This window comes from Diaphorina citri, unplaced genomic scaffold (genome assembly GCF_000475195.1).
Source record: "Diaphorina citri unplaced genomic scaffold, Diaci psyllid genome assembly version 1.1 scaffold337, whole genome shotgun sequence".
Lineage (NCBI taxonomy): Eukaryota > Metazoa > Arthropoda > Insecta > Hemiptera > Psyllidae > Diaphorina > Diaphorina citri.
This window is the reverse complement of record NW_007377772.1, coordinates 222,747-248,079: the sequence shown is the minus strand read 5'-3', so window position 1 is coordinate 248,079 and position 25,333 is coordinate 222,747. Positions and strand designations below refer to the sequence as shown.

At 40.4% G+C, this 25,333-nt stretch overlaps 1 protein-coding gene and 1 long non-coding RNA gene across 2 annotated transcripts; both read right to left on the bottom strand.

Moving 5' to 3' along the window:
* On the bottom strand, nt 1-25,285 carry LOC103507722 (5-oxoprolinase; the record flags this gene model as incomplete). Its single annotated transcript, XM_026822509.1, is given in 27 exon segments — nt 1-123; nt 390-672; nt 998-1,110; nt 1,671-1,818; nt 2,129-2,251; nt 2,482-2,593; nt 3,124-3,304; nt 3,603-3,756; nt 4,212-4,455; nt 4,994-5,198; nt 6,927-7,187; nt 7,791-7,804; nt 8,344-8,475; nt 9,325-9,505; nt 9,794-10,039; nt 11,311-11,473; nt 11,817-11,926; nt 18,808-18,955; nt 19,267-19,378; nt 19,909-20,089; nt 20,388-20,541; nt 21,004-21,247; nt 21,755-21,959; nt 22,715-22,834; nt 23,545-23,805; nt 24,464-24,659; nt 25,180-25,285. Coding segments are annotated over 27 exon segments (4,449 nt in total), but the record flags the coding sequence as incomplete, so codon positions are not given.
* Nucleotides 8,406-9,195, bottom strand: LOC113466819. The gene is made up of 2 exons (XR_003391105.1): nt 9,130-9,195; nt 8,406-8,475 (listed from the first exon to the last, which is right to left on the bottom strand). It is a non-coding gene; the product is annotated as an uncharacterized LOC113466819 (long non-coding RNA).
* Nucleotides 25,286-25,333: the final 48 nt, after the last annotated feature.

The following is a 25,333-nucleotide window of genomic DNA, read 5'->3' as shown; positions in this document are numbered from 1 at the left end:
GAGTGCCACCTGTTTGAGCAAATCTCGCACCGAGTGTTCGGCGTTGGTTTGAATGTGCTTCATGTAGGCTTGAACTACGGGGAGTCCGTACAGTTGTATCACATCCTGTACGAGAGAAATGCCCTGCGGAACATAACATCAGTTTCTTTATTACCTATAACCAAAATAATAATAATTATTATTATTATCATTATTATTATTACTTCTTGGTATGTCATCCATGCCATGGACCCTATACGAGATTTTTTTCGATTGGAGTACAAAAGGTTAATGAAAATGCAGTTTCTTTGTGTTATTATATCACAATTTTTGTGCTCACTGCAGCGTTGTAGGATTTTTCCAATATCTCAAAAAAAAAAACCTAACATCAAAAAAAAACATTCTCTCACCTTCTGATTGGCGGCAATTTGTGCCTTCAAGTCCGCCAAATTGTCCGGCAAATTCCTCGTCCCCGAGCAGCCTGGATATTTGGCCGGCTCCATCAGTTGAGCAGTGACGGCAGCTTCTTGGAATTCGCCGTCTCGCACGATATCGAACGACTCGAAAACAGCGCCCTCTTCCGTTAATTTCTGCGAGTGAGGGGGCATCGAACCCGGGGTCAGACCTCCTATGTCGGCGTGATGGCCGCGGTTGGCCACGAAAAACACGGGCCCCTCCTCGACGGGCTGTGAACTGAAATGTGAAAGTTTGACCAATATTGAAAAAAAAATAGAAAAAAAGTAAAAGTTATTTTCCGTGAGTTTAAGCCAGCCTAGTTAGCTTGGATGGTAGCCCGTCTGCCTCGTAAGCGCTAGGCCGCGGGTTCGATTTCCGCCCGGGGCGGATTTTATCCTGAAAGGATAAGGTTTGTTCTCGGAACGGCTGGTTTTCTCCTATCCTATCCTTCTTCCCTCTTCGATTTCGGGACGATAAGACCTTAGCAGTTACAGTTTCCTCGATCAAACCTCTTTTTTTTCAAGTTTAATGAACTTTGGTTCTGAATAAATCAAATACTTACTCAATAAACACAGGAGTAATAACTGTCAGGTCAGGTAAATGCGAACCTCCTGCTTTGGGATGATTGGACAAAATGACCGAGCCTTTCTTGAAATTACCTTTGCGGTGATCAATCTGGAAAATATCCCATCAATAAGTAACATAAGTAATTAGGTAATAAAGATTGTGAACCAAATTGGTTCAACCAATCACTCAGACAGAGTGACATTAAGGCGGTCGCCTAGTAAACAGGAGAATGCGGGTTCAATCTGAACCAAGGTACGAAATTTTACACTGAACACTGATTGAGAATTTGACAATAATCGTATTAGTCTCTACTGCTAATCGGCCTTTTTAGTCAGCCTCTCAATCAGTCCTAGAATTATTGCTTTTGGGCTGACATTTGGTTTTGGCTACAAATTTACGACTTCGCACTCAACCTTTCCCATTTCCTTAGCAAGGGAAAGCAAGGGAAATAATACTAGTTTTACGAGTGGATGCCTTTCGCACTCACTCTTTGCTGTTTCTCTAGCAAGGGGAATTTCAGGCGGGTATACTCCCTGTTTAGTCTCTCCCAGCTAGACTAAGCTGGTCTACTCCCTGTTTGAAATCCCCAGCCTGACCTCTAGCACTGTAAATATTAATCATTAATACAATTTCTCCTCTATTTGTATTTCGTACTTCGTTTTACATACCTGAAATTTGACAGCTTCCTGCATCGAACCCAGGTGTACTGGAATGTGAGGCGCGTTAGACACTAGTCCTCCATCTGGACCAAACAGGGCACAGGAAAAGTCCAGCCTCTCCTTGATATTAGTGGAGTGAGCCGTCCTTTGTAACACCCTGTATGGAATAAAACAAAGTTCCATTTTGATTATTTATTGACTTTTTTTGACACCCTAGTTAGCTTGGCTGGTAGCGCGTCTGCCTTGTAAGCGCTAGGCCGCGGGTTCGATTCCCGCCCGGGGCGGATTTTGTCCTAAACCATAAGGTTCGTTCTCGGAACGGCTGGCTTTCTCCTATCCTGTCTTCCTTCTCTCTTTGATTTCGGGACGATAAGACCTTACCAGTTACAGTTTCCTCTATCAAACCTCTTTTTTTTAAGTGATTTTGGCATCTCCAACAATAAATAAATCATTTCTGCTAGTATTACCTGCCCATTTGTTCTGCAATACTCATGAAGCGATGAGAGAAGATGCTAAGCTGAATAGGATCCAGATGAGTGTCTATGTGACAAGATGTACTACTGATATCTACAGCGATCTCTGTGGAACAAAATGAAAAGCCATTATTATCAGGCAATCAGGATGAGTTTCGGAAGAAATTTTAATTCTAAACAATAAATCTGTGCCTATAATCCAATCCCTTTCTCCTATCCTGTCTTCCTTCTCTCTTTGATTTCGGGACGATAAGACCTTACCAGTTACAGTTTCCTCTATCAAACCTCTTTTTTTTAAGTGATTTTGGCATCTCCAACAATAAATAAATCATTTCTTCTAGTATTACCTGCCCATTTGTTCTGCAATACTCATGAAGCGATGAGAGAAGATGCTAAGCTGAATAGGATCCAGATGAGTGTCTATGTGACAAGATGTACTACTGATATCTACAGCGATCTCTGTGGAACAAAATTGAAATGCCATTATTATCAGGCAATCAGGATGAGTTTCGGAAGAAATTTTAATTCTAAACGATAAATCTATGCCTATAATCGTATATGGTAGGGGTTGTCTATCCAAAACCATAACAGATGCAATACTCGTACACATGTATAGAGAAATGGAAACTCAAACTTGTCAAAAATATATGGAAAACCACAGGAAATAGCTGTCTTATAAGCACTAAGTCGCAAGTTCGATTCCCGCCCGGGGCGAACTTTATACTAAACAGATAAGGTTCGTTCTCGGAACGGCTGGCTTTCTCTTACCTGTCTTTCTTCTCTCTTCCATTTCGGGACGATGATACCTCAGTAGTTACAGTTTCCTCTATCAAACCTCTTCTTTATTTTAATTATATTTATACCTACTTCCTACCACACACATGGCCGTGATGCTTAGCGTGTAATCAAATAAATAAATAAAATACTTCCTATCAGGATACAACCATTGGACTTTTTAACGTAAAATTTGGGAAGTGGACTCTACTCACCTATATCTCCAGTCACATTGATGATGGCTTCACAGTTCGGCTCCACCAGTATAGTACTAAGTTCATTCATGATAATGGCAGGACCTACTATCTTGTCACCTTGCTGTAGAGAGCTGTAGTCATAGATATTGGTAGACATGGCTTGACACTGACCGTTGTGCTGGAAATAGGTTGAACTGACCTGGAAAACAAAATGAGTTTTCATAGTGAATAGCTTCCTAGTGACCCAAGACTTTTTTTACGAGTTGTATTAGGTAGACGTGAAGTCATGGGTAGTCAGAAAGATGTAGTTTAAACTAGTCCAAAGTTTTCCCATAATATTGTACGTAATTTCGTTCAGGACAGCCACACTACTATCAGATCACGTGACGTAATGTGATGGTAGTGTGTTTCTACCTTTATTCTCACGTACAAGGAAAGAATAATAACAGTTAGAGAGGGTATTTCTGGGCAATAACCGAGGTTTTTTTTATATTTACCTTCTTAACAGGGGGAGATCTCACACCCACTGATTCCAAGGTCAATGACTTGTCTCGCGGTTGAGTACTCGTCTCCAGAGTAGCGAGTCCTCTCACTCGCACATCATCCACCACTATGGGTTTGTTCAGCACGAACCCGTACTCTTCTTTATACCTATATCGCACAGACCAACGGAATGTAAGTAAACAGCTATCTAGAAGGTCAAATAATCCTAAAAAGAAAATAATCTAATCATGAATCTTTTTGGTAAAGCTGACAGCTTTTTCAAAACTTTTGTGGAACTCACAGCATTACCAAGTGCCTCATTTGCAATTAATTTTAATATTTCAGTAATCTTTTCACTCTGCTAATGCCACCACTGGTCGCTACTCGATTAAAGCAGCTACTCAATTGTTCTCACAAGGCTGAGTGTCCCCCCGAACTCCAAGCACAGAGTCGAAAAAAATATTGAATCGAACCCAGAACCTCAGGTGTGCAAGCCTAGTGCCTAGTCAGGTACCCATTCGGCCACTGAGGCTACAGAAAATAATAACAATACCCAATGAAATTAAATTAAGATTCTAAGACCAAACTAAGAAGAAAAGGGACAAATGCCATCAAGAGCCTACCTCTCCAAAAATATCGCCTTCACCTGCGGCACCAAGTCAGTTCTAAACAGGGCCCCCAAATCAGCATGTTTACCCGGGTCGACTCGAACCTGCGGACCGCACATTAGGGAACCTTCGGTGCCCTGGAACCGCATGTGGAGATAGGGCATGAGACGAATGGTGGCCAGGGGGTAACCTTGCGATGTGAAGTGAGCGATGGATTTCTGACTGAGTGCGACGAGACGGTCCACGAAGTAGTCAAACTCTGGGGGGAGAAAATGAAGAATAATGTGAAATGGGTTGATTTTGAATGTGTGGAGGGAAAAGTGAAAGTGAAAGAAAGAAACGTAGGAAATTGAGATTAGATTATTTTTTAGTTGTTGTTGTTGTTGTAGCGGCTTTACCTATAGCCGAAAAGTGATGATTTGATGACAAAATAGAGAAAATATCTCTTTTAGCAGCATTACACCAGGGGGGTGATCTCTAGCCATGTTAAATTTTCTCGTCCTGAAACGCTGTCAACCATCGTGAGGACTTGTGCTTGTTCTTTTCAAGTAGAGAGAACCCTTTGAAACATATTCCATGTACAAGTACAGTCGTATTTTTCTGTCACTAAATTTAGGTGGTAATGGGTTATGGTTGGGAAGAGGGAAACGGTACAATGCAAGGCAATGTTCCATTTCCTCATATCACATTATACTATGTAGATTAATACTGTATTGGTTTTGGGACAAGGGCATATTCTTGATAAATATTATTTTAAATTGATTTCCTTTCACTATTGGATTTTTTCCAAGACTTACCATCCGGTGAGTACGGTTTGCCGCAAGGTTCCTGTTCTTCATGCACAACATCCGCACACGCCATACCGAACGCGGACAGTATTCCCGCGTACCTGTGCGTGTATACGGAGCTAATACCGAGTGACCTGGCTACGGAGCAAGCGTGTTGACCTCCCGCACCGCCGAAACACGCTAGGATGTGGTCCTGGGTGTCGTAACCACGTGCCTGGGATGGGTAGAAGAAAGAGTTAGGCCGAGTGTTATCCAGATACTCACTCTCAGATAGACCTGACAGGTACACCTTATCAGGTCTACCTGATACCTGATGAGCACACGCACTATCAGGTAGACCTGACAGGCGGACCTGATTAGGTGTACCAACTGTTAAGTTGGAGTTCTAATGTAGTAAGAAAAGATCACTTTGAAAATAGAACATTGGAACGAATTTATTTTGTGTAGACTCACCAGAGTGAAAATCAAGACTGAGGATTGAATCAATTCACTCTAGCCAATATTGGATATTGGAAAACCGAAATACACTGGTTCGAAACCACCATCATACACAACAGAAACTTTACAATCCCTCAAAAGATTTAAAGAATGGTTGACCTTTTTCAAAACAATATAGGTAGTTACCAAGAATTGGGATAGAAAGAACTCAAGGGTATACGAGGATCATAAATGCGGTAATTTATCAATTTACTCAATCAAAAATTTCGTAGTGTTTTATCTTTTAAAATGCAACTTTTTGAAGTAGGTACATTGATTAGACTTACTTTATCGTGGACACTCTTTGCTATGTTGAAAGTTGAAAGCCCAGAAGAGGTTAGGTAGTAGAACAGCCGCAAGAGACACTAAAAGTTCACAGTTTTCGTAACCTTCGGTCTTCGCGTGTTCTGCCATATTTTTTCTGTGAACTTTTAGTGTCTCCCGCGGCTGTTCTACTACCTAACCTCTTCTGGCTTTCAACTTTCAACATAGCAACGAGTGTCCACGATAATGAAAGTCTAATAGGAGTACGTTTGTCCTTGTTAATGCAGTTGAGGAAGGCGTTATATTAGTAACTGGGGGACCAGGCACACATTTGATTCCTTGTAGCAATAGTTTTCGAGGATTGAAGATGTCTGGCTAGGGGACATTATACATTAAACAGAGAGAAGACTAGCGTCTGGCTGTGGGACTATAAACAGGGAGGAGAACAGCTAACCCTAACCAGCCTAGCAAGCTGGCAGTTCTTCAAAGGGTTCTCTCTGCTTTTAAAGACCAAGCACAAGTCCTCACGATGGTTGACTGCGGTTCAGGACGAGCCAGCCAAATTAACATGGCTAGAGCTAGAGAACATCACCCCGGTGTATAACAGATACAAAAGACATCTTTTCTTTATTCTGCTATCGCCATTCGGCGAAAGCTAAAGCCGCTACTACAACAACAAGGAAAAATTTTCTGAAAAGGTTCAAACAGAAACCCAGAAAAAAAAATCAGATCTAGTTATAGGTGAATTATTTACATAACCCTCTGTAGATTTATTGAAAAAGAGAAATAATCAAATATCTTATTCCTCCTACCTGTCTTTCTTCTCTCTTCCATTTCGGGACGATGATACCTCAGTAGTTACAGTTTCCTCTATCAAACCTCTTCTTTATTTTTATACCTACTTCCTACCACACACATGGCCGTGATGCTTAGCGTGTTATTCTTCTTTGCCTTTTCCCGGGTACAGACGGGGTCTTTTTCGTCAGCCTCTCAATCAGCCCTAACTAGGGCGATTGCTTTGGGCTGACATTTGGTTTTGGGCTACAAAAAAATTACGAATGGATGCCCTTCGCACTCAAACTTTGCTATTTCTTTAGCAAGGGAAATTTCAGGCCTCTATCCTCCCTGTTTAAAGTCGCCCAGCCATACAAATACCTACCTAAAAAAAAAACAAAAAAAAAAAACAAACAACCAAGCTCACCTCTTTGGTCAGTAGAGCAAACGCTTCCCTAGTTCCTTCCTCATCCAATGGCTGATCTTTATTGGGACCGAAAATGGCCGGAAAATACTCCGGTATAATACGGCCCAACACGAGGTTACAATCGGTGATAGTCAGGGGGCCCTGGTTACGGTAACATCGGGGCCCCGGGAGGGCCCCCGCAGATTCAGGCCCGACTACAAACAGGCCTGAGCGAAAGAATAGCATGGAGCCTCCGCCAGCCGCTACGGTTTGTATGTCTAGCTGAAATGAGAATATTAAAAGAAAATTCAAATAGATCTACGTAAAATGAGTACATATTTTTGTCGATGGCGGGCGTCGAGCCCGGGACCTTTTACATGGCAAGCAAGGTACCACTGGGCTAACCGTGTACTCTAGGTAAGTTTGGAGAGAGTTTGCCTTGAGCGCTAGGTCGGGGGTTCGATTCCCCCCCGCGGAAAACTTTATGTTAACCAGTAAAAGTTCGTTCTCTGAACGGATTGATTTCTCCTATCTCGTCATATTTGTCGCTTTGATTTCGGAACGTTAAGACCTCAGTTATTACAGTTCCCTCTATCAAACCGGAAAAAGAAGAAAAAAATCCGAGTCTACCTACCTGCTTTGATAAGTTAATATTCTTTTTCCTCCCTCTCTAATGATTTCTAGTTCTTCTCCTTTTCCCGAGTTCAGATGGGGTCGGCGTTTTTCGCCTGACTCTGAATCAGGTGATTGCTTTTGGGCTGACCTAGTTTGAGGCTCCCTCTCTGACTATTGGTACTGGCATAAGTAGGGCCATAGGCTTTAATAAACGCCCTATGTCAGTGCGACCTGTTTTGATCTTTTGTGACTTTCTCTCCAATGACGAGCCTGGACACTCAGATCTAACACAAGGGGGAGTGTTGAGGACAAGTTTTTTGTGGGAATTTTGCTATAAATCCCACCATTAAAAAAAATACCCTGAGGACAAGTGAAATTACACGGGATTTTTATTGTCGTCCTCTCACAAACATACTTCATAGGTAGTGCGCATCACCAAATTTTAACCGAAAATGTAATCTAAGATTAAGATTTTTTTACCTGAGAAAAGGTGTGGTAATCGACAATTTTGATTGTAAAATCTCCAATTACAGTTTATTATTTACATTTTACACTAATTCACTGTGTACTCAGGTCTTAGGTAGTATTAGATATGTACATTATTTATTATTTACACTCTGTATCATTGTAAGAGCCAGCCTGGGTGGCGGAAATTGTTAGCGGGTTGTACTAGCACTCTGCACCTCCTAGGTTAGAAGAGGATGCCTCTTCTTTTTCAACTGGTATGTACAACTTTAGATCCTCCAATACAGCCTTCTTTTGCAAGGTTAGAGCAGCAACATCACTTGGCTTCCTTCTTCTTTTTTTAATTCTTTTCAAGGGCAACAACTGAGAATCTTGGGTTCCAAGTTTTTGAGAGGGAGTAATGCTAGAGGTTGGTGGAAGATGCTAAGCTGAATAGGATCCAGATGAGTGTCTATGTGACAAGATGTACTACTGATATCTACAGCGATCTCTGTGGAACAAAATTGAAATGCCATTATTATCAGGCAATCAGGATGAGTTTCGGAAGAAATTTTAATTCTAAACGATAAATCTATGCCTATAATCGTATATGGTAGGGGTTGTCTATCCAAAACCATAACAGATGCAATACTCGTACACATGTATAGAGAAATGGAAACTCAAACTTGTCAAAAATATTGGAAAACCACAGGAAATAGCTGTCTTATAAGCACTATGGTAGGGGTTGTCTATCCAAAACCATAACAGATGCAATACTCGTACACATGTATAGAGAAATGGAAACTCAAACTTGTCAAAAATATATGGAAAACCACAGGAAATAGCTGTCTTATAAGCGCGAGTCGCAAGTTCGATTCCCGCCCGGGGCGAACTTTATACTAAACAGATAAGGTTCGTTCTCGGAACGGCTGGCTTTCTCTTACCTGTCTTTCTTCTCTCTTCCATTTCGGGACGATGATACCTCAGTAGTTACAGTTTCCTCTATCAAACCTCTTCTTTATTTTAATTATATTTATACCTACTTCCTACCACACACATGGCCGTGATGCTTAGCGTGTAATCAAATAAATAAATAAAATACTTCCTATCAGGATACAACCATTGGACTTTTTAACGTAAAATTTGGGAAGTGGACTCTACTCACCTATATCTCCAGTCACATTGATGATGGCTTCACAGTTCGGCTCCACCAGTATATTACAGATGGTAACATAATGTATCTACATATAAATACAAAATAAAGTTTGATCAAGGGTGGGGTTAATGCCTATGGCATTCTCTACCAGGATACAACCATTGGACTTTTTAACGTAAAATTTGGGAAGTGGACTCTACTCACCTATATCTCCAGTCACATTGATGGTGGCTTCACAGTTAGGCTCGACCAGTATGGTACTAAGTTCATTCATGATAATGGCAGGACCTACTATCTTGTCACCTTGCTGTAGAGAGCTGTAGTCATAGATATTGGTAGACATGGCTTGACACTGACCGTTGTGCTGGAAATAGGTTGAACTGACCTGGAAAACAAAATGAGTTTTCATAGCGAATAGCTTCCTAGTGACCCAAGACTTTTTTTTACGAGTTGTATTAGGTAGACGTGAAGTCATGGGTAGTCAGAAAGATGTAGTCCAAAGTTTTCCCATAATATTGTACGTAATTTCGTTCAGGACAGCCACACTACTATCACGTCACGTGACGTAATGTGATGGTAGTGTTTCTACCTTTATTCTCACGTACAAGGAAAGAATAATAACACTTAGAGAGGGTATTTCTGGGTAATAACCGAGGTTTTTTTTTATATTTACCTTCTTAACAGGGGGAGATCTGACACCCACTGATTCCAAGGTCAATGACTTCTCTCGCGGTTGAGTACTCGTCTCCAGAGTAGCGAGTCCTCTCACTCGTACGTCATCATAGAGTTCTGTGATTTGTACAGTAAAGTTATTAATTGCCCGTATGATTGTACTCCCAGAAGTACCAGAGCTGAGTGTAGCTAATATGTGAAGTGATGCTTCTTCAATCTCATATGAGTGAAGAATCAAACCTGGGACCTGGGTCCGAAGACGGATGTACTCTGGTATCATCTACTTTATTTATGGTATCATCTACAATGGAGAAGTTGCAATTGGGAAAAAAATATTAATAAAAGGTCGATTCCTACGTAAAAAGCTGTGAAAAATCTAAAACCTACTGCTATTTATTTTCAAACTAGTTGACAAACTTATGGGTTTCAGTAGAATTGAATTAACAAACTTAACTTCTGAACGGCTGGCTTTCTCCCATCTTGTCTCTTTGATTTCGGGACGATAAGACCTTTATTGTCATAGTTCCCTCTTTCAAATTTTTAGTACATGGAGTTAGTTGAAGCAATGGAGGAGTTGCAATTGGGAAAATATTTTTAATAAAAGGTCGATTCCTACGTAAAAAGTTGTGAAAAATCCGAGACTGACACATTACATGGACCTCGCAAAAGTGGGAATCGATAAAGGTAAAGGTGGAGAAGAAGAAGAAGAAGAAGGAGGAGACTGACACATTACATGGACCTCGCAAAAGTGGGAATCGATAAAGGTAAAGGTGGAGAAGAAGAAGAAGAAGAAGGAGGAGGAGGAGAAGAAGAAGAAGAAAGAAAGAGAGAGAAGGAAGAAATAATAAACAAACAAGAACCATGTTAGGGCACCTAGGTACATGTGCCCATAGAGGAATAAATCTACAAAATAAAGTATTAGTAGATGTGCTCAAGAAAATAGACAAGCTAGCAAACTTGAAACTTTTGTTAATAGATATGGTTAAGAAATAGATAACACAAAATATTATATTTTTACAGAAAAAACAGAGCAGCAAACGGCAATGGAGGAGTTGCAATTGGGAAAATATTTTTAATGAAAGGTCGATTCCTACATGAAAAGTTGTGAAAATTCCAAATCTGAGGTCAAAACTCCGAAAAAGTAACTTTAAAAGGTCGAAAATTCAATTTTTAATTGCCGTTCTAATGAAAAAGTTCAAAGAGTTGTGACGTCAGATTTCACGTCAAAATGCGCAGAAACGCTTGCGCACAAACAAACGAAGCGAGTCATGAATTATGACGTCATCGCCTACGGGAACGTATGCCGTGACGTCAAACTTCACGATTTACCGGTATTTTTAAATCGATTTATCTCGGTATTTAGAAGTCGTAGAAGAAAAAGAAAAATTCCGTTCTTCCTTATTTTTCCTGCTCTATGACTTTGAAACATCACCCAAGTAAGTGTATCTATTTCATTTCATAAAGGGGGAGAAAAATGGCTGAAATATCATGGGGATTAAAGAATTAATTTTGCCTTACCGTGAGGTACTGTTTAATGTGTGGCGTCAGATAAGCATCAATGACTGTGGTATTGCCACGAGCTACGATTTTCACCATGGGCATAACTTCGTGTGACAGAGAAACGTGAGCGAACCCAAGGTCTCTGGCTATCCGACCCAGTAGTAACTCCTGATCGTGAACCCTGCAAATGATGGAATAGAATAGAATAGGTATATCTTGTTTATCCTGCTGGGATAGCATTGAAAAGTCCCTTTACCCCCACACTCTAACCAAGAACTCACATATTTTGACATTTTATGGGGAACACAAAACACAAATAAGAGGCAGATTTTAGTCAAATATTTGATGCGTTTTGTTTTAATCTTTGGCCCAATTAACTTCTAGTCTATTTACCTTGGAGGGTAGCATGCCGGCCATGTAAGCATCAGGTCCCAGGTTCAATTCCCGCCCAGGGAAAACTTTATCCGTTTTTAGAGTTTGCTCTAGCAAATCTCTTAAAAAAAAGGGGGGAGTAGAAAACTTACGCATAAGAATGCATGAGTACAATGGCAACACTGGTGATTCCACGTGACAACACTGCACGTAGTTGTGATTTAAATTCTTCCTCGTTGAAATTATTGATAAGGTGATACTCCTTACCATTGACCCCAGTCACAGGTTGAGAAAACTATTATTAGGTAAGTACCTACGAAAAACGAAATTTTACTTCAAAGTTGACTCTTGAGGTCTGAGAAACAAGAAAGAGCTATACAGAAAATTGGCTGAACTAAAAATGACGCATGACGGAAATAAAAGAAACAAGAAATAAAAAATAACCTCGAGGTCAAAAATAAATAATAAACAAAGATACAAAGAATTTATGGATTTTATGGAGGGAAAGCATGTGGGAAAGGGACGTTTTATGAAAAGTAAACTCCCATCCCCCTTCTGTTGTCATGGGATTTTTCTCGAAATCGAAAATCTCTTGGATCTGGCACAGGGGAGCGTGTTGAGGACGAGATTTTTGTGGGAATTTTGCTATAAATCCCACCATTAAAAAAAATACCCTGAGGACGAGTGAAATTACATGGGATTTTTGTAGGTAGGTAAATAGGTATGTAGATGTAGGTAAATAGGTATGTAATCTAAGTTTCGATTTTTTTTTTTACATGGGAAAAAGTGTGGTAATGGACGATTTCGACCGTAAAATCTCCAATTAAAGTTTAGTAAAATGCACCCATTGCTTACACTGTTTACTCAGGTCAGGTCTTAGGTAGTTTTAGGTAGGTACATATTATTTACACTCTGTATCGTCGTAAGGGCCAGCCGTTAGCGCTGTTGACTGTCACTTACACATCGAATGCATCAGTCATTTATCAGTCGTCATTTACAAGCGCGTATAATGATTTACATAAAAAATGACAACTGTCTACCGCGGCTGTTCTACTACCTAACCTCTCCTGGGCTTTCAAGATAGCAACGAGTGTCCATGATAAAGTAAGTCTAATTATTTTGGAATAGTGAGCAGCGATAGTACTTTAAATATAGGTACCATCTTGGTTGATATCTAGATCCAAATGGTTGACAGCCTGAGGCTTACTGTCACTTACACATCGAATGCATCAGTCATTTATCAGTCGTCATTTACTAACAAGTATCTTTACTGATTTACATAAAAAATGACAACCAAGTTCCTTTCGGTTTTTGTAGAAAATTGATCCCAATTTTTCCATCGGGTCACATTAACATAAAGCACTGATAGGGCTCAGGAATAATTCTCCATAATAAAGGGTCTTCCAGTAAAGGTGAACTCAATGATGTTTTGAAACTACAGGGTGGACCGTGCAGAAGGTCCCGGGTTCGATTCCTGGAGTCGACGGAAAATTGCTCTCGTATACCTATTTCTACTGCAAATAATTCTGGAGTTTCTGGTTTTCTCCTGTTCCTAAATGGGAAGTGTTGTGTCTCTTCTTGCCCATCTCTTGAGAGGCATACTTTAGGATGGACAATTTTATTGGGCATAAGAAGAAGAAGAAGAAGAAGAAGAAGAAGAAGAAGAAGAAGGAGGAGGAGGAGGAGAAGAAGAAGAAGAAGGAGGAGAAGAAGAAAGAAAGAAAGAGAGAAGGAAGAAATAATAAACAAACAAGAACCATGTAAGGGCACCTAGGAAAATATGCCCATAGAGGAATTATGCCCTGGACAATTCTATTGGGCATGCTACGACACAGAACACACGAGTCTAATGTAGCCATTGTTTCTTTGCCAAGATATAGGTACCTACCTTATCTTTCGCTCTCCTAAAATTTTCTTTCCTGTACCCGTCATGGATTAGGTATTGTATGTAACCTTAGAATCACAGAATTTTTCAGTTTTTTTTTTTGAGGTGAATTGTTTGGTGTACCCAAGTCCCAAGTTCTGGACCACCCTATATAAATTATGATTAATACCGAGTTGCCATCACATATCACAACATAAAGTCGTCGGATAAATTACCTATTGATGGTGGTGATAGGGATTTTGTTTCTTGAAATTTATTGGAGTCCATTTGGTAAATTTAAATAGTTATCTCTTGTTTTCTAGACGTTCATTTCCATCTCATGTGAACTTTTGTTTATTTTTTAAGGGTTTCAACGTCACTGTATAACTTCTAAGTTTTTAGTCACGGGTGTATTCTGTATTACCCTCCATTCGGGGACAAGCTAATACTCGCTTCCTCACATTAAACTGACCCAGCCTGAGTGGGGCTAACAGTACTCGATTGGCCAGATCATTACCCATCCGGCCAACCACGAGAAACATTGCTTTGACTTTTTTTTTTTTAGAGGTTTGAGAGGGAACTGTAACTGCTATGGTCTTATCGTCCCGAAATCGAAGAGAGAAGGAAGACAGGATAGGAAAAAGCCAGCCGTTCCGAGAACGAACATTAAAATCGGAGAGAGAAGGAAGACAGGATAGGAGAAAGCCAGCCGTTTCCGAGAACGAACATTATCCCATCAGGATAAAATCCGCCCCGGGCGGGAATCGAACCCGCGGCCTAGCGCTTACAAGGCAGACGCACTACCAACTAAGCTAACTAGGGATAAAATCCGCCCCGGGCGGGAATCGAACCCGCGGCCTAGCGCTTACAAGGCAGACGCACTACCAACTAAGCTAACTAGGCTGCCTTGCTTTGACTTTGACATACCTATAGATTTGGAAATAGTTTATAACGTTATAGGATTCGTGACCATGGCGCCTGGGTATCTGCAGATCATAAATTAATTAGCTGTAGATACAACTCTCGGTCACAAGTTGTACAACTCCAAGTCATAATTTAGTCGCACAACTAGACAACCCAACCATGGCGCCTGGGTATCTGCAGATCATAAATTAATTAGCTGTAGATACAACTCTCGGTCACAAGTTGTACAACTCCAAGTCATAATTCAGTCGCACAACTAGACAACCCACCTCTCCTCTGTAGGTCCCAACCCGAAGGTCTGTAGCGAATTGCCTGTTGCCACATCTTCTAATTGTTGCCAGATCTTCTAACTTCTATCTTGTAGATGTACTTTGTATCTTCTATCTTGGAGATGTATACTTTGTGAGCTTCAGAGGCGTGAATTTGTAATGCTCGCTCGATTTGTAAATTATGAGCCGTAATTATACCTCATACAGGGTGGAGAAAGAAAAAAGTGCCAGTCTAGTTACCCTTTGAAAGGTGGAGATGGAAAGCAGTTCAGTTAAAATTACCTAGTTATTTGAAGATTGGTGGTTTGAGTCCAAGTCATAAAATGGTAAGGTACTGATCGGTTAACGATATTTCTTACAAGCATTCAGGCTTAAAAGAACTAAATTCACCAGCCTATAGTTACCTTGGAAGTTAACGCGCCTGCCTTGTAAGCGTCAAGTCGAGGGTTTCATTTTATCCAGGTCCGAACTTTATTCTCAACAGTCCAGGTTCGTTCTCGGAACGGCTGGCTTTTAGGTACATCATAGTTTTCCTGTTAATCAATCACAGTAATATTTATCAACATGTAGGTGGTTACCTCAGGCGCTTCACACCTAGATTGATGTTTGCATAGAGCTCGGACCAGCTGAGTTATGACGAGCCAGAAACCACCAGGGCTCTCGTTCTGAAGGCAACTTTAGAGTGGTACAATGATCGATCGACGGCCGTTGACTATTATGTTGAGATACATATCTTTAGGTATCTATATTAGGTTTTGCGATATTTTCAAAGGTTTTCCCTCTGTAATATTACGTCATAATCAAAATTTTAGGGTAATCTTACACCAAGCGCGCATCGTTTGCAAACAGTGTTGCAAACAGTGTTTGCAATCATTTTTCCACAAACATTGGCTTGCAAACAGCGTTCGTGTATGCGCGGAGTTGATCCGGCTGCTGTCAGGTACCTAATGTTACACCATGCGCGCATTGTTTGCAAACGTTCGTTTGCAAATGCGGTAATGTTACACACATTACCCTTATGTAACAAAATGGTGACTTTTGTACTAAAATGTAATTTTTTTTAACGGAACGTGGACATTTGACCGCTTACAGTGTTGCCAAGTGAGAGGGGGGAAAAATGCAACTCCTATAAGAGCCAGTATTATAATTGTTCATTATTCAGCCACGTCTAATTTCAGCGAAATAATGCACTGGCAGTAATTATCAGAATGGTCGCTGCGAGGGCGAAATGACGTATGATGGTCTTTTTCCCTATGTTTCGTAGTTCGATAGTTATTTTAACTATTACTTTGCTTATTTTGGAATAGTGAGCAGCGATAGTACTTTAAATATACCATCTTGGTTGATATCTAGATCCAAATGGTTGAGAACCTGAGGCTTTTCCCGGCCCCTCTCAGGTTTGGTGAAAATGAGGAGGTGTGTAGCTTGTCACAAAATGGAGATTAATGTCCGTCACTAAAACCCAGTGACAGTGACTTTAAACCAAATAAAAAACTAGTAGTTACCTAAACAAGAACGATATTTCGAAAATTCAACTATTACTTTGCTTATTTTGGAATAGTGAGCAGCGATAGTACTTTAAATATACCATCTTGGTTGATATCTAGATCCAAATGGTTGAAAACCTGAGGCTTTTCCCGGCTCCTCTCAGGTTTGGTGAATATAAGGAGGTGTGTAGCTTGTCACAAAATGGAGAATAATGTCCGTCACTAAAACCCAGTGACAGTGACTTTGAACCAAATAAGAAAACTAGTAGTACCTACCTATTTCGAAAATTTACATCATAAGAGATTTCGCCTCCTCAGCGCCGATCGCGAATAATTTCGATGCAAAAGAAATTACCCATGATCGTCACCCATAATTAAATATAAAATGGTTAATCAATTAAATTACACATTCTTTTTTTCTTTTCTGATTAACTCCCTGAGAAGATCTTGAAAAGAAATGGTAGTAGCCAATAATTATTTTTGTAATCAATAAATTTACCTTATAATTATTAAAAATCCCTAATTATAGGAGCATTAAATCTTGGCTTTGAATACAAATTAAAAAAAAAAATCAGTCCCAGGTAATGATTAGGAATAATTATTATTCGAAAAAAAACCTATCTAATGGAAGAAGGTACTTAGGTGTACTGAGTAATCTCTGTAAGACTGGGAATGCCATCATGGGAATTTGGGCTGAGAATGAGCTTACGTGATTTGTTTAGAGAGATGATGTTACAGACCAAATAATTAAAAGACGGGGTGTTTTATTTGTAATTTCCAATGTATTCTTAAATAAATACAGAGTATGAGATGTACCTAGGTAAAAAAAATAATAACAATTAAAATAAAGTTAAAATAAATTCATAGCTTCAAAACACTGTGCTGGATCGGATCCTAATTCATTGTTCTTCTATAGCTATAATAAGAGTAATAAATATCGGAAATACATAATTAGGAATAGGACTGGGAATGCCATCATGGGAATTTGGGCTGAGAATGAGCTTACGTGATTTGTTTAGAGAGATGATGTTACAGACCAAATAATTAAAATAAAATTAAAATAAATTCATAGCTTCAAAACACTGTGCTGGATCGGATCCTAATTTATTGTTCTTCTATACCTATAATAAGAGTAATAAATATCGGAAATACATAATTAGGAATAGCTCTCCAAGTTATACAACAAAAGAGATACGTTCTGTCAAACAAATCATTTGACAATATTTGTTACAGAATGAGATGTTAATACACCCAAGATCCTAACCTTGACAGAGGGGATAAAGTTAAAACACACAAAAACAAAAGGTTAAATTGAGATATTACATTAGATATTATGTCTTAAAAAACATACATAATATCTGTATTTCCTGAAATAAAGGTACCTACCTAATATATTTCCTATAACCAGTGGCGAACCATTCATGAAAGCCAGTGGAAGCACCGATTCCTTTCCTTCCTACGGTTTCTCTCACCCTACGCCCCTGCTTACCACTTACCGAAAATAGCCAGTGATTATTCCACCTGGATTCTATTTTTTTTATTTTATTTTTTATAATTCTATAATATTCAAGATTTATAATACTACAATGTTTCTGCTAATTACTACATTTATAACCGATCAAGTCAGTCTTGAAACTTCTAAACTTCATCAATCCACCATTAATAATTGTTTTTGCCCATTAACTATTGTCAACTAATAGTTATTGTCAACTATTAATTATAATTAGTGGGACTTGGCACATCCACTAAAACAGAAATAGATTTTCTTCAATCATATCTACGGTGTGTCGCCTTTATTTCTCAAGTTTACCATGAACTTTATGGCGAGCCTTGTTAAAGCAGAGCCGAAGAAAAATATACATACTTAGAACTAAGCAGTGGCGTAGTTATCCATGGAAGCTAGGGGAGAAGAAATGCTGTCCTTCCAACAGTTTTTTCCTCAACTCTCCAATTTCGTATATTCGCAGAAGCTTAGCTCATCCTTTAGGGCTGTTTGCCCCTCTAAGCCTCGGACTGGGTTTTTTGTGTTTGACTTAATGACTCTCCTATATTTACTACGTGCCATTACCACTTCACGATAATAGTTATTTATTTATTAAAAAAAAGAGGTTTGATAGAGGGAACTGTACCTAATTGTTAAGGTTTTATCGTCCCGAAATCGAAGACGGAAGACAGGATAGGAGAAAGCCAGCAGTTCCGACAACGAACCTTATCCCTTCAGGATAAAATCCGCCCCGGGTGGGAATCGAACCCGCGGCTAGCACTTAAGGCAGATGCACTACCAAGCTAACTAGACTGGTCTGTTTTTTGGTTTTGGCTACAAATTTACGACTTCGCACTCAACCTTTCCCATTTCCTTAGCAAGGGAAAGCAAGGGAAATAATACTAGTTTTACGAGTGGATGCCTTTCGCACTCACTCTTTGCTGTTTCTCTAGCAAGGGGAATTTCAGGCGGGTATACTCCCTGTTTAGTCTCTCCCAGCTAGACTAAGCTGGTCTACTCCCTGTTTGAAATCCCCAGCCTGACCTCTAGCACTGTAAATATTAATCATTAATACAATTTCTCCTCTATTTGTATTTCGTACTTCGTTTTACATACCTGAAATTTGACAGCTTCCTGCATCGAACCCAGGTGTACTGGAATGTGAGGCGCGTTAGACACTAGTCCTCCATCTGGACCAAACAGGGCACAGGAAAAGTCCAGCCTCTCCTTGATATTAGTGGAGTGAGCCGTCCTTTGTAACACCCTGTATGGAATAAAACAAAGTTCCATTTTGATTATTTATTGACTTTTTTTGACACCCTAGTTAGCTTAGTTGGTAGTGCGTTTGCCCTGTAAGCGCTAGGCCGCGGTTTCGATTCCCGCCCGGGGCGGATTTTATCCTGATGGGATAATGTTTGTCCATGGAACGGCTGGCTTTCTCCTATCCTGTCTTCCTTCTCTCTTTGATTTCGGGACGATAAGACCTTACCAGTTACAGTTTCCTCTATCAAACCTCTTTTTTTTAAGTGATTTTGGCATCTCCAACAATAAATAAATCATTTCTTCTAGTATTACCTGCCCATTTGTTCTGCAATACTCATGAAGCGATGAGAGAAGATGCTAAGCTGAATAGGATCCAGATGAGTGTCTATGTGACAAGATGTACTACTGATATCTACAGCGATCTCTGTGGAACAAAATTGAAATGCCATTATTATCAGGCAATCAGGATGAGTTTCGGAAGAAATTTTAATTCTAAACGATAAATCTATGCCTATAATCGTATATGGTAGGGGTTGTCTATCCAAAACCATAACAGATGCAATACTCGTACACATGTATAGAGAAATGGAAACTCAAACTTGTCAAAAATATATGGAAAACCACAGGAAATAGCTGTCTTATAAGCACTAAGTCGCAAGTTCGATTCCCGCCCGGGGCGAACTTTATACTAAACAGATAAGGTTCGTTCTCGGAACGGCTGGCTTTCTCTTACCTGTCTTTCTTCTCTCTTCCATTTCGGGACGATGATACCTCAGTAGTTACAGTTTCCTCTATCAAACCTCTTCTTTATTTTAATTATATTTATACCTACTTCCTACCACACACATGGCCGTGATGCTTAGCGTGTAATCAAATAAATAAATAAAATACTTCCTATCAGGATACAACCATTGGACTTTTTAACGTAAAATTTGGGAAGTGGACTCTACTCACCTATATCTCCAGTCACATTGATGATGGCTTCACAGTTCGGCTCCACCAGTATAGTACTAAGTTCATTCATGATAATGGCAGGACCTACTATCTTGTCACCTTGCTGTAGAGAGCTGTAGTCATAGATATTGGTAGACATGGCTTGACACTGACCGTTGTGCTGGAAATAGGTTGAACTGACCTGGAAAACAAAATGAGTTTTCATAGTGAATAGCTTCCTAGTGACCCAAGACTTTTTTTACGAGTTGTATTAGGTAGACGTGAAGTCATGGGTAGTCAGAAAGATGTAGTTTAAACTAGTCCAAAGTTTTCCCATAATATTGTACGTAATTTCGTTCAGGACAGCCACACTACTATCAGATCACGTGACGTAATGTGATGGTAGTGTGTTTCTACCTTTATTCTCACGTACAAGGAAAGAATAATAACAGTTAGAGAGGGTATTTCTGGGCAATAACCGAGGTTTTTTTTATATTTACCTTCTTAACAGGGGGAGATCTCACACCCACTGATTCCAAGGTCAATGACTTGTCTCGCGGTTGAGTACTCGTCTCCAGAGTAGCGAGTCCTCTCACTCGCACATCATCCACCACTATGGGTTTGTTCAGCACGAACCCGTACTCTTCTTTATACCTATATCGCACAGACCAACGGAATGTAAGTAAACAGCTATCTAGAAGGTCAAATTATCCTAAAAAAAAAAATCTAATCATGAATCTTTTTGGTAAAGCCGACAGCTTTTTCAAAACTTTTGTGGAACTCACAGCATTACCAAGTGCCTCCTCATTTGCAATTAATTTTAATATCTCAGTAATCTTTTCACTCTGCTAATGCCACCACTGGTCGCTACTCGATTAAAGCAGCTACTCAATTGTTCTCACAAGGCTGAGTGTCCCCCGAACTCCAAGCACAGAGCCGAAAAAAAAAAAAACATTGAATCGAACCCGGGACCTGAGGTGTGCAAGCCTAGTGCCTAGTAAGGTACCCATTCGGCCACTGAGGCTACAGAAAATAATAACAACACCCAATTAAATTAAATTAAGATTCTAAGACCAAACTAAGAAGAAAAGGGGGCAAATGCCATCAAGAGCCTACCTCTCCAAAAATATCGCCTTCACCTGCGGCACCAAGTCAGTTTTAAACAGGGCCCCCAAATCGGCATGTTTACCCGGGTCGACTCGAACCTGCGGACCGCACATTAGGGAACCTTCGGTGCCCTGGAACCGCATGTGGAGATAGGGCATGAGACGAATGGTGGACAGGGGGTAACCTTGCGATGTGAAGTGAGCGATGGATTTCTGACTAAGTGAGACGAGACGGTCCACGAAGTAGTCAAACTCTGGGGGGAGAAAATGAAGAATAATGTGAAATAGGTTGATTTTGTATGTGTGGAGGGAAAAGTGAAAGAAAGAAACGTAGGAAATTGAGATTAGATTATTTTTTAGTTGTTGTTGTTGTTGTTCCATTTCCTCATATCACATTATACTATGTAGATTAATAGTGTATTGGTTTTGGGACAAGGGCACATTCTTGATAAATATTATTTTAAATTAACCCCTAGTCCCCCTACCCTCACTTCAAACTACACCAACTCTTCTGTTTGTTTTACCTTGTTACGACTGAATATTTCACCACTGACGCCATTGAGTGAGTCAAAGGCATTCCCATTAAACAGCTCATCATCTTGACAGGGTACCAATCTGGTGTCCACTTCCAGAACTTCCTGGTACAGACATTCCCGCGGTGTTACATTCTAAGGGAGAAGAAAAAGGATGAAAATCAGACTTGACAAAATGAGTATTTTAAATTGATTTCCTTTCACTATTGGATTTTTTCCAAGACTTACCATCCGGTGAGTACGGTTTGCCGCAAGGTTCCTGTTCTTCATGCACAACATCCGCACACGCCATACCGAACGCGGACAGTATTCCCGCGTACCTGTGCGTGTATACGGAGCTAATACCGAGTGACCTGGCTACGGAGCAAGCGTGTTGACCTCCCGCCCCGCCAAAACACGCTAGGATGTGGTCCTGGGTGTCGTAACCACGCGCCTGGGATGGGTAGAAGAAAGAGTTATGTAGGCCGAGTGTTATCCAGATACTCACTCTCAGATAGACCTGACAGGCGACCTGATTAGGTGTACCAACCTGTCAGGTCCAGCTGATAATGAGTGGCTGGTCTTAGAATTATAATACGTGAAACCCATGATTCTTTTTAAATAATAAATAATAATAAAGTGCGTCAACAAATCAAAACAATGTGAAAAGACCAAAGGTAGCTCGACTCCCTTGTAAGTGCTATGTCGCGGGTTCGATTCCCGTTCAGGATCAGCTTTATTCGAAATAGATAAGGTTCGTTTTCGGAACAACTGGCTTTCTCCTATCAAACTGGAAAAAAACTAAAGGTCTGTAAAATGAAGTTTGTAAAGTTCATTAAATTTGTAGTTTGTAAAGTGGACTTAAGTAACCCTCTAAAATAATGGACTTGACGCGGACAGTATTCCCGCGTACCTGTGCGTGTATACGGAGCTAATACCGAGTGACCTGGCTACGGAGCAAGCGTGTTGACCTCCCGCACCGCCGAAACACGCTAGGATGTGGTCCTGGGTGTCGTAACCACGTGCCTGGGATGGGTAGAAGAAAGAGTTAGGCCGAGTGTTATCCAGATACTCACTCTCAGATAGACCTGACAGGTACACCTTATCAGGTCTACCTGATACCTGATGAGCACACGCACTATCAGGTAGACCTGACAGGCGGACCTGATTAGGTGTACCAACTGTTAAGTGTCTGTAAAATTGACCAACCTGAGTAACAGCCCGTATGGGTCGACACATAGTCTCATCAGCTACATTGATAAATCCTAGGGCAACCTCTTCTATACTCAACACCTTAGGGATGTTATTGTCCTTGTAGAATTTGTTGATCTGGAAAAGAAATTGAATGATGGTTAACTTTATTACTGAGAATCATGGACGGATAAACCGGGGGCAGGCATCGTGCCATCAAGGGGCATGTTGCAAGGAAAAATCTACATTGATAAATCCTAGGGCAACCTCTTCTATACTCAACACCTTAGGGATGTTATTGTCCTTGTAGAATTTGTTGATCTGGAAAAGGAATTGAATGATGGTTAACTTTATTACTGAGAATCATGGACGGATAAACCGGGGGCCAGGCATCGTGCCATCAAGGGGCATGTTGCAAGGAAAAATTTTCTGAAAAGGTTCAAACAGAAACCCAGAAAAAAAAAATCAGCTCTAGTTATAGGTGAATTATTTACATAACCCTCTGTAGATTAATTGAAAAAGAGAAATAATCAAATATCTTATTCTTTTTTCTTTGCCTTTTCCCGGGTACAGACGGGGTCTTTTTCGTCAGCCTCTCAATCAGCCCTAACTAGGGCGATTGCTTTGGGCTGGCATTTGGTTTTGGCTACAAAAAAATCACGAATGGATACCCTTCGCACTCAAACTTTAGCAAGGGAAATTTCAGGCCGGTATCCTCCTTATTTAAAGCCCCCCAGCTAGACAAATATGTACCTAATAAAAAAAAGAAAAGAAAAGAAAAAAAAAAAAAAAAAAAAAAAAAAAAAAAAAAAAAAAAAAAAAAAAAAAAAAACAACAACCAAGCTCACCTCTTTGGTCAGTAGAGCAAACGCTTCTCTAGTTCCTTCCTCATCCAATGGCTGATCTTTATTGGGACCGAAAATGGCCGGAAAATACTCTGGTATAATACGACCCAACACAAGGTTACAATCGGTGATAGTCAGAGGGCCCTGGTTACGGTAACATCGGGGCCCGGGGAGGGCCCCCGCAGATTCAGGCCCGACTACAAACAGGCCTGAGCGAAAGAATAGCATGGAGCCTCCTCCAGCCGCTACGGTTTGTATGTCTAGCTGAAATAAGAACATAAAAAAAAAAAAAAAAAAAAACACCCCCCCCCCGCCCCTTCGGTTTTTTTGTCTAGCTTAAAAAAAAAAAAAAAAAAAAAAAAAAAAAAAAAATCAAATAGATCTACGTAAAATGAGTACATATTTTTGTCGATGGCGGGCATCGAACTTGGGACCTTCTGCATGGCAAGCAAGCGCGGTACCACTGGGCTAACCGTGTACTCTAGGTAAGGTTGGAGAGAAGTTTGCCTTGAGCGCTAGGTCGGGGGTTCGATTCCCGCCCGCGGAAAACTTTATGTTAACCAGTAAAAGTTCGTTCTCTGAACGGCTTGATTTCTCCTAAATTGTCATAAATAAGAGACAAATGTCTCTATGATTTCGGAACGATAAGACCTCCGTTGTTACAGTGCATTCTATCGAACCAAAAAAAAAAAAAAAAAGAAAGAAAAGACCCCCGTTGTTTCAGTTGCTTTTATCGAACCAAAAAAAAAAAAAAAAAAAAAGAAGAAGATCTTTATCCTCCTTCTTTAATGAATTATTCTCCTTGTTCTTCTTCTTTTCCCGTGTTCAGACGGGGTCGGCCTTTTTCGCCAGCCTCTCAATCAGCTCTAGGGTGATTGCTTTTGAGGTGACCTATTTGAAGGCTCCCTCTCTGATGACTAACCTGTGGTATTTGCACGGGAATGCCGGCGGCGCTGGTCGACTCAAACACATGTTCCAGTTCCCGATAGTACCGGCTCACATCTGTGCTTGTGCCGCCCATATCGAAACCGATAACAGGCGCGGTCGTAGGAGAGGTGGTAGCGTAGCCTACCAGACCCCCTGCCGGCCCTGATAGAATAGCCCGCGACCCTATGAACCTGACAATAGAGAACATGGGGCGCAATCAGTATTGTGTAAAATTTTTAGAAAATGGTTCGATTTCCATATAGAGAAGATGGAGTGCACTCAGCATTGTGAGAAAAGTTTAGGAAATGGTTCAATTTCCATATAGAGAAGATGGAGTGCACTCAGCATTGTGAAAAAAGTTTAGGAAATGGTTCAATTTCCACAATCTTGCTTGTTTGGACTGCGGGAGTAAAGGGACTTTTCAGTCTCATTCTGGCAGGATAAAAAAGGTATATTCTATCTCCATAAGTATCCTCCGTGGCCTAGTGGGTATCACACTGTACATGTACGCCGGAGGTCCCGGGTTCGATTCCCGGCGGGGTCGACGTTTTTTCGGCTCCGTGCTTAAAGTTCGGGTAGCACAAATCGAGTAGCGATCAGTGGCGGCATCACCAGTGTTAAAGGATCATTTTGAAATATGGAAACAGATTGCAAAGGAAGCTCTTAGAAATCCGAAAAAGTTGTAAAAAGCATTAAAAAAAAAAAACTTACGACTCCATGGGTGTCAGTCCACCATCACTTTGCATGAAAAGAACGTTGACTCCTTGCAAATTGTTCTCGAATCCCTTGCAAAAACTCTACAAAGAAAAATGTTAGACATTTATTTAATCAGATAATTAATAAGTTTTCAATAGTAGAGGTTAGA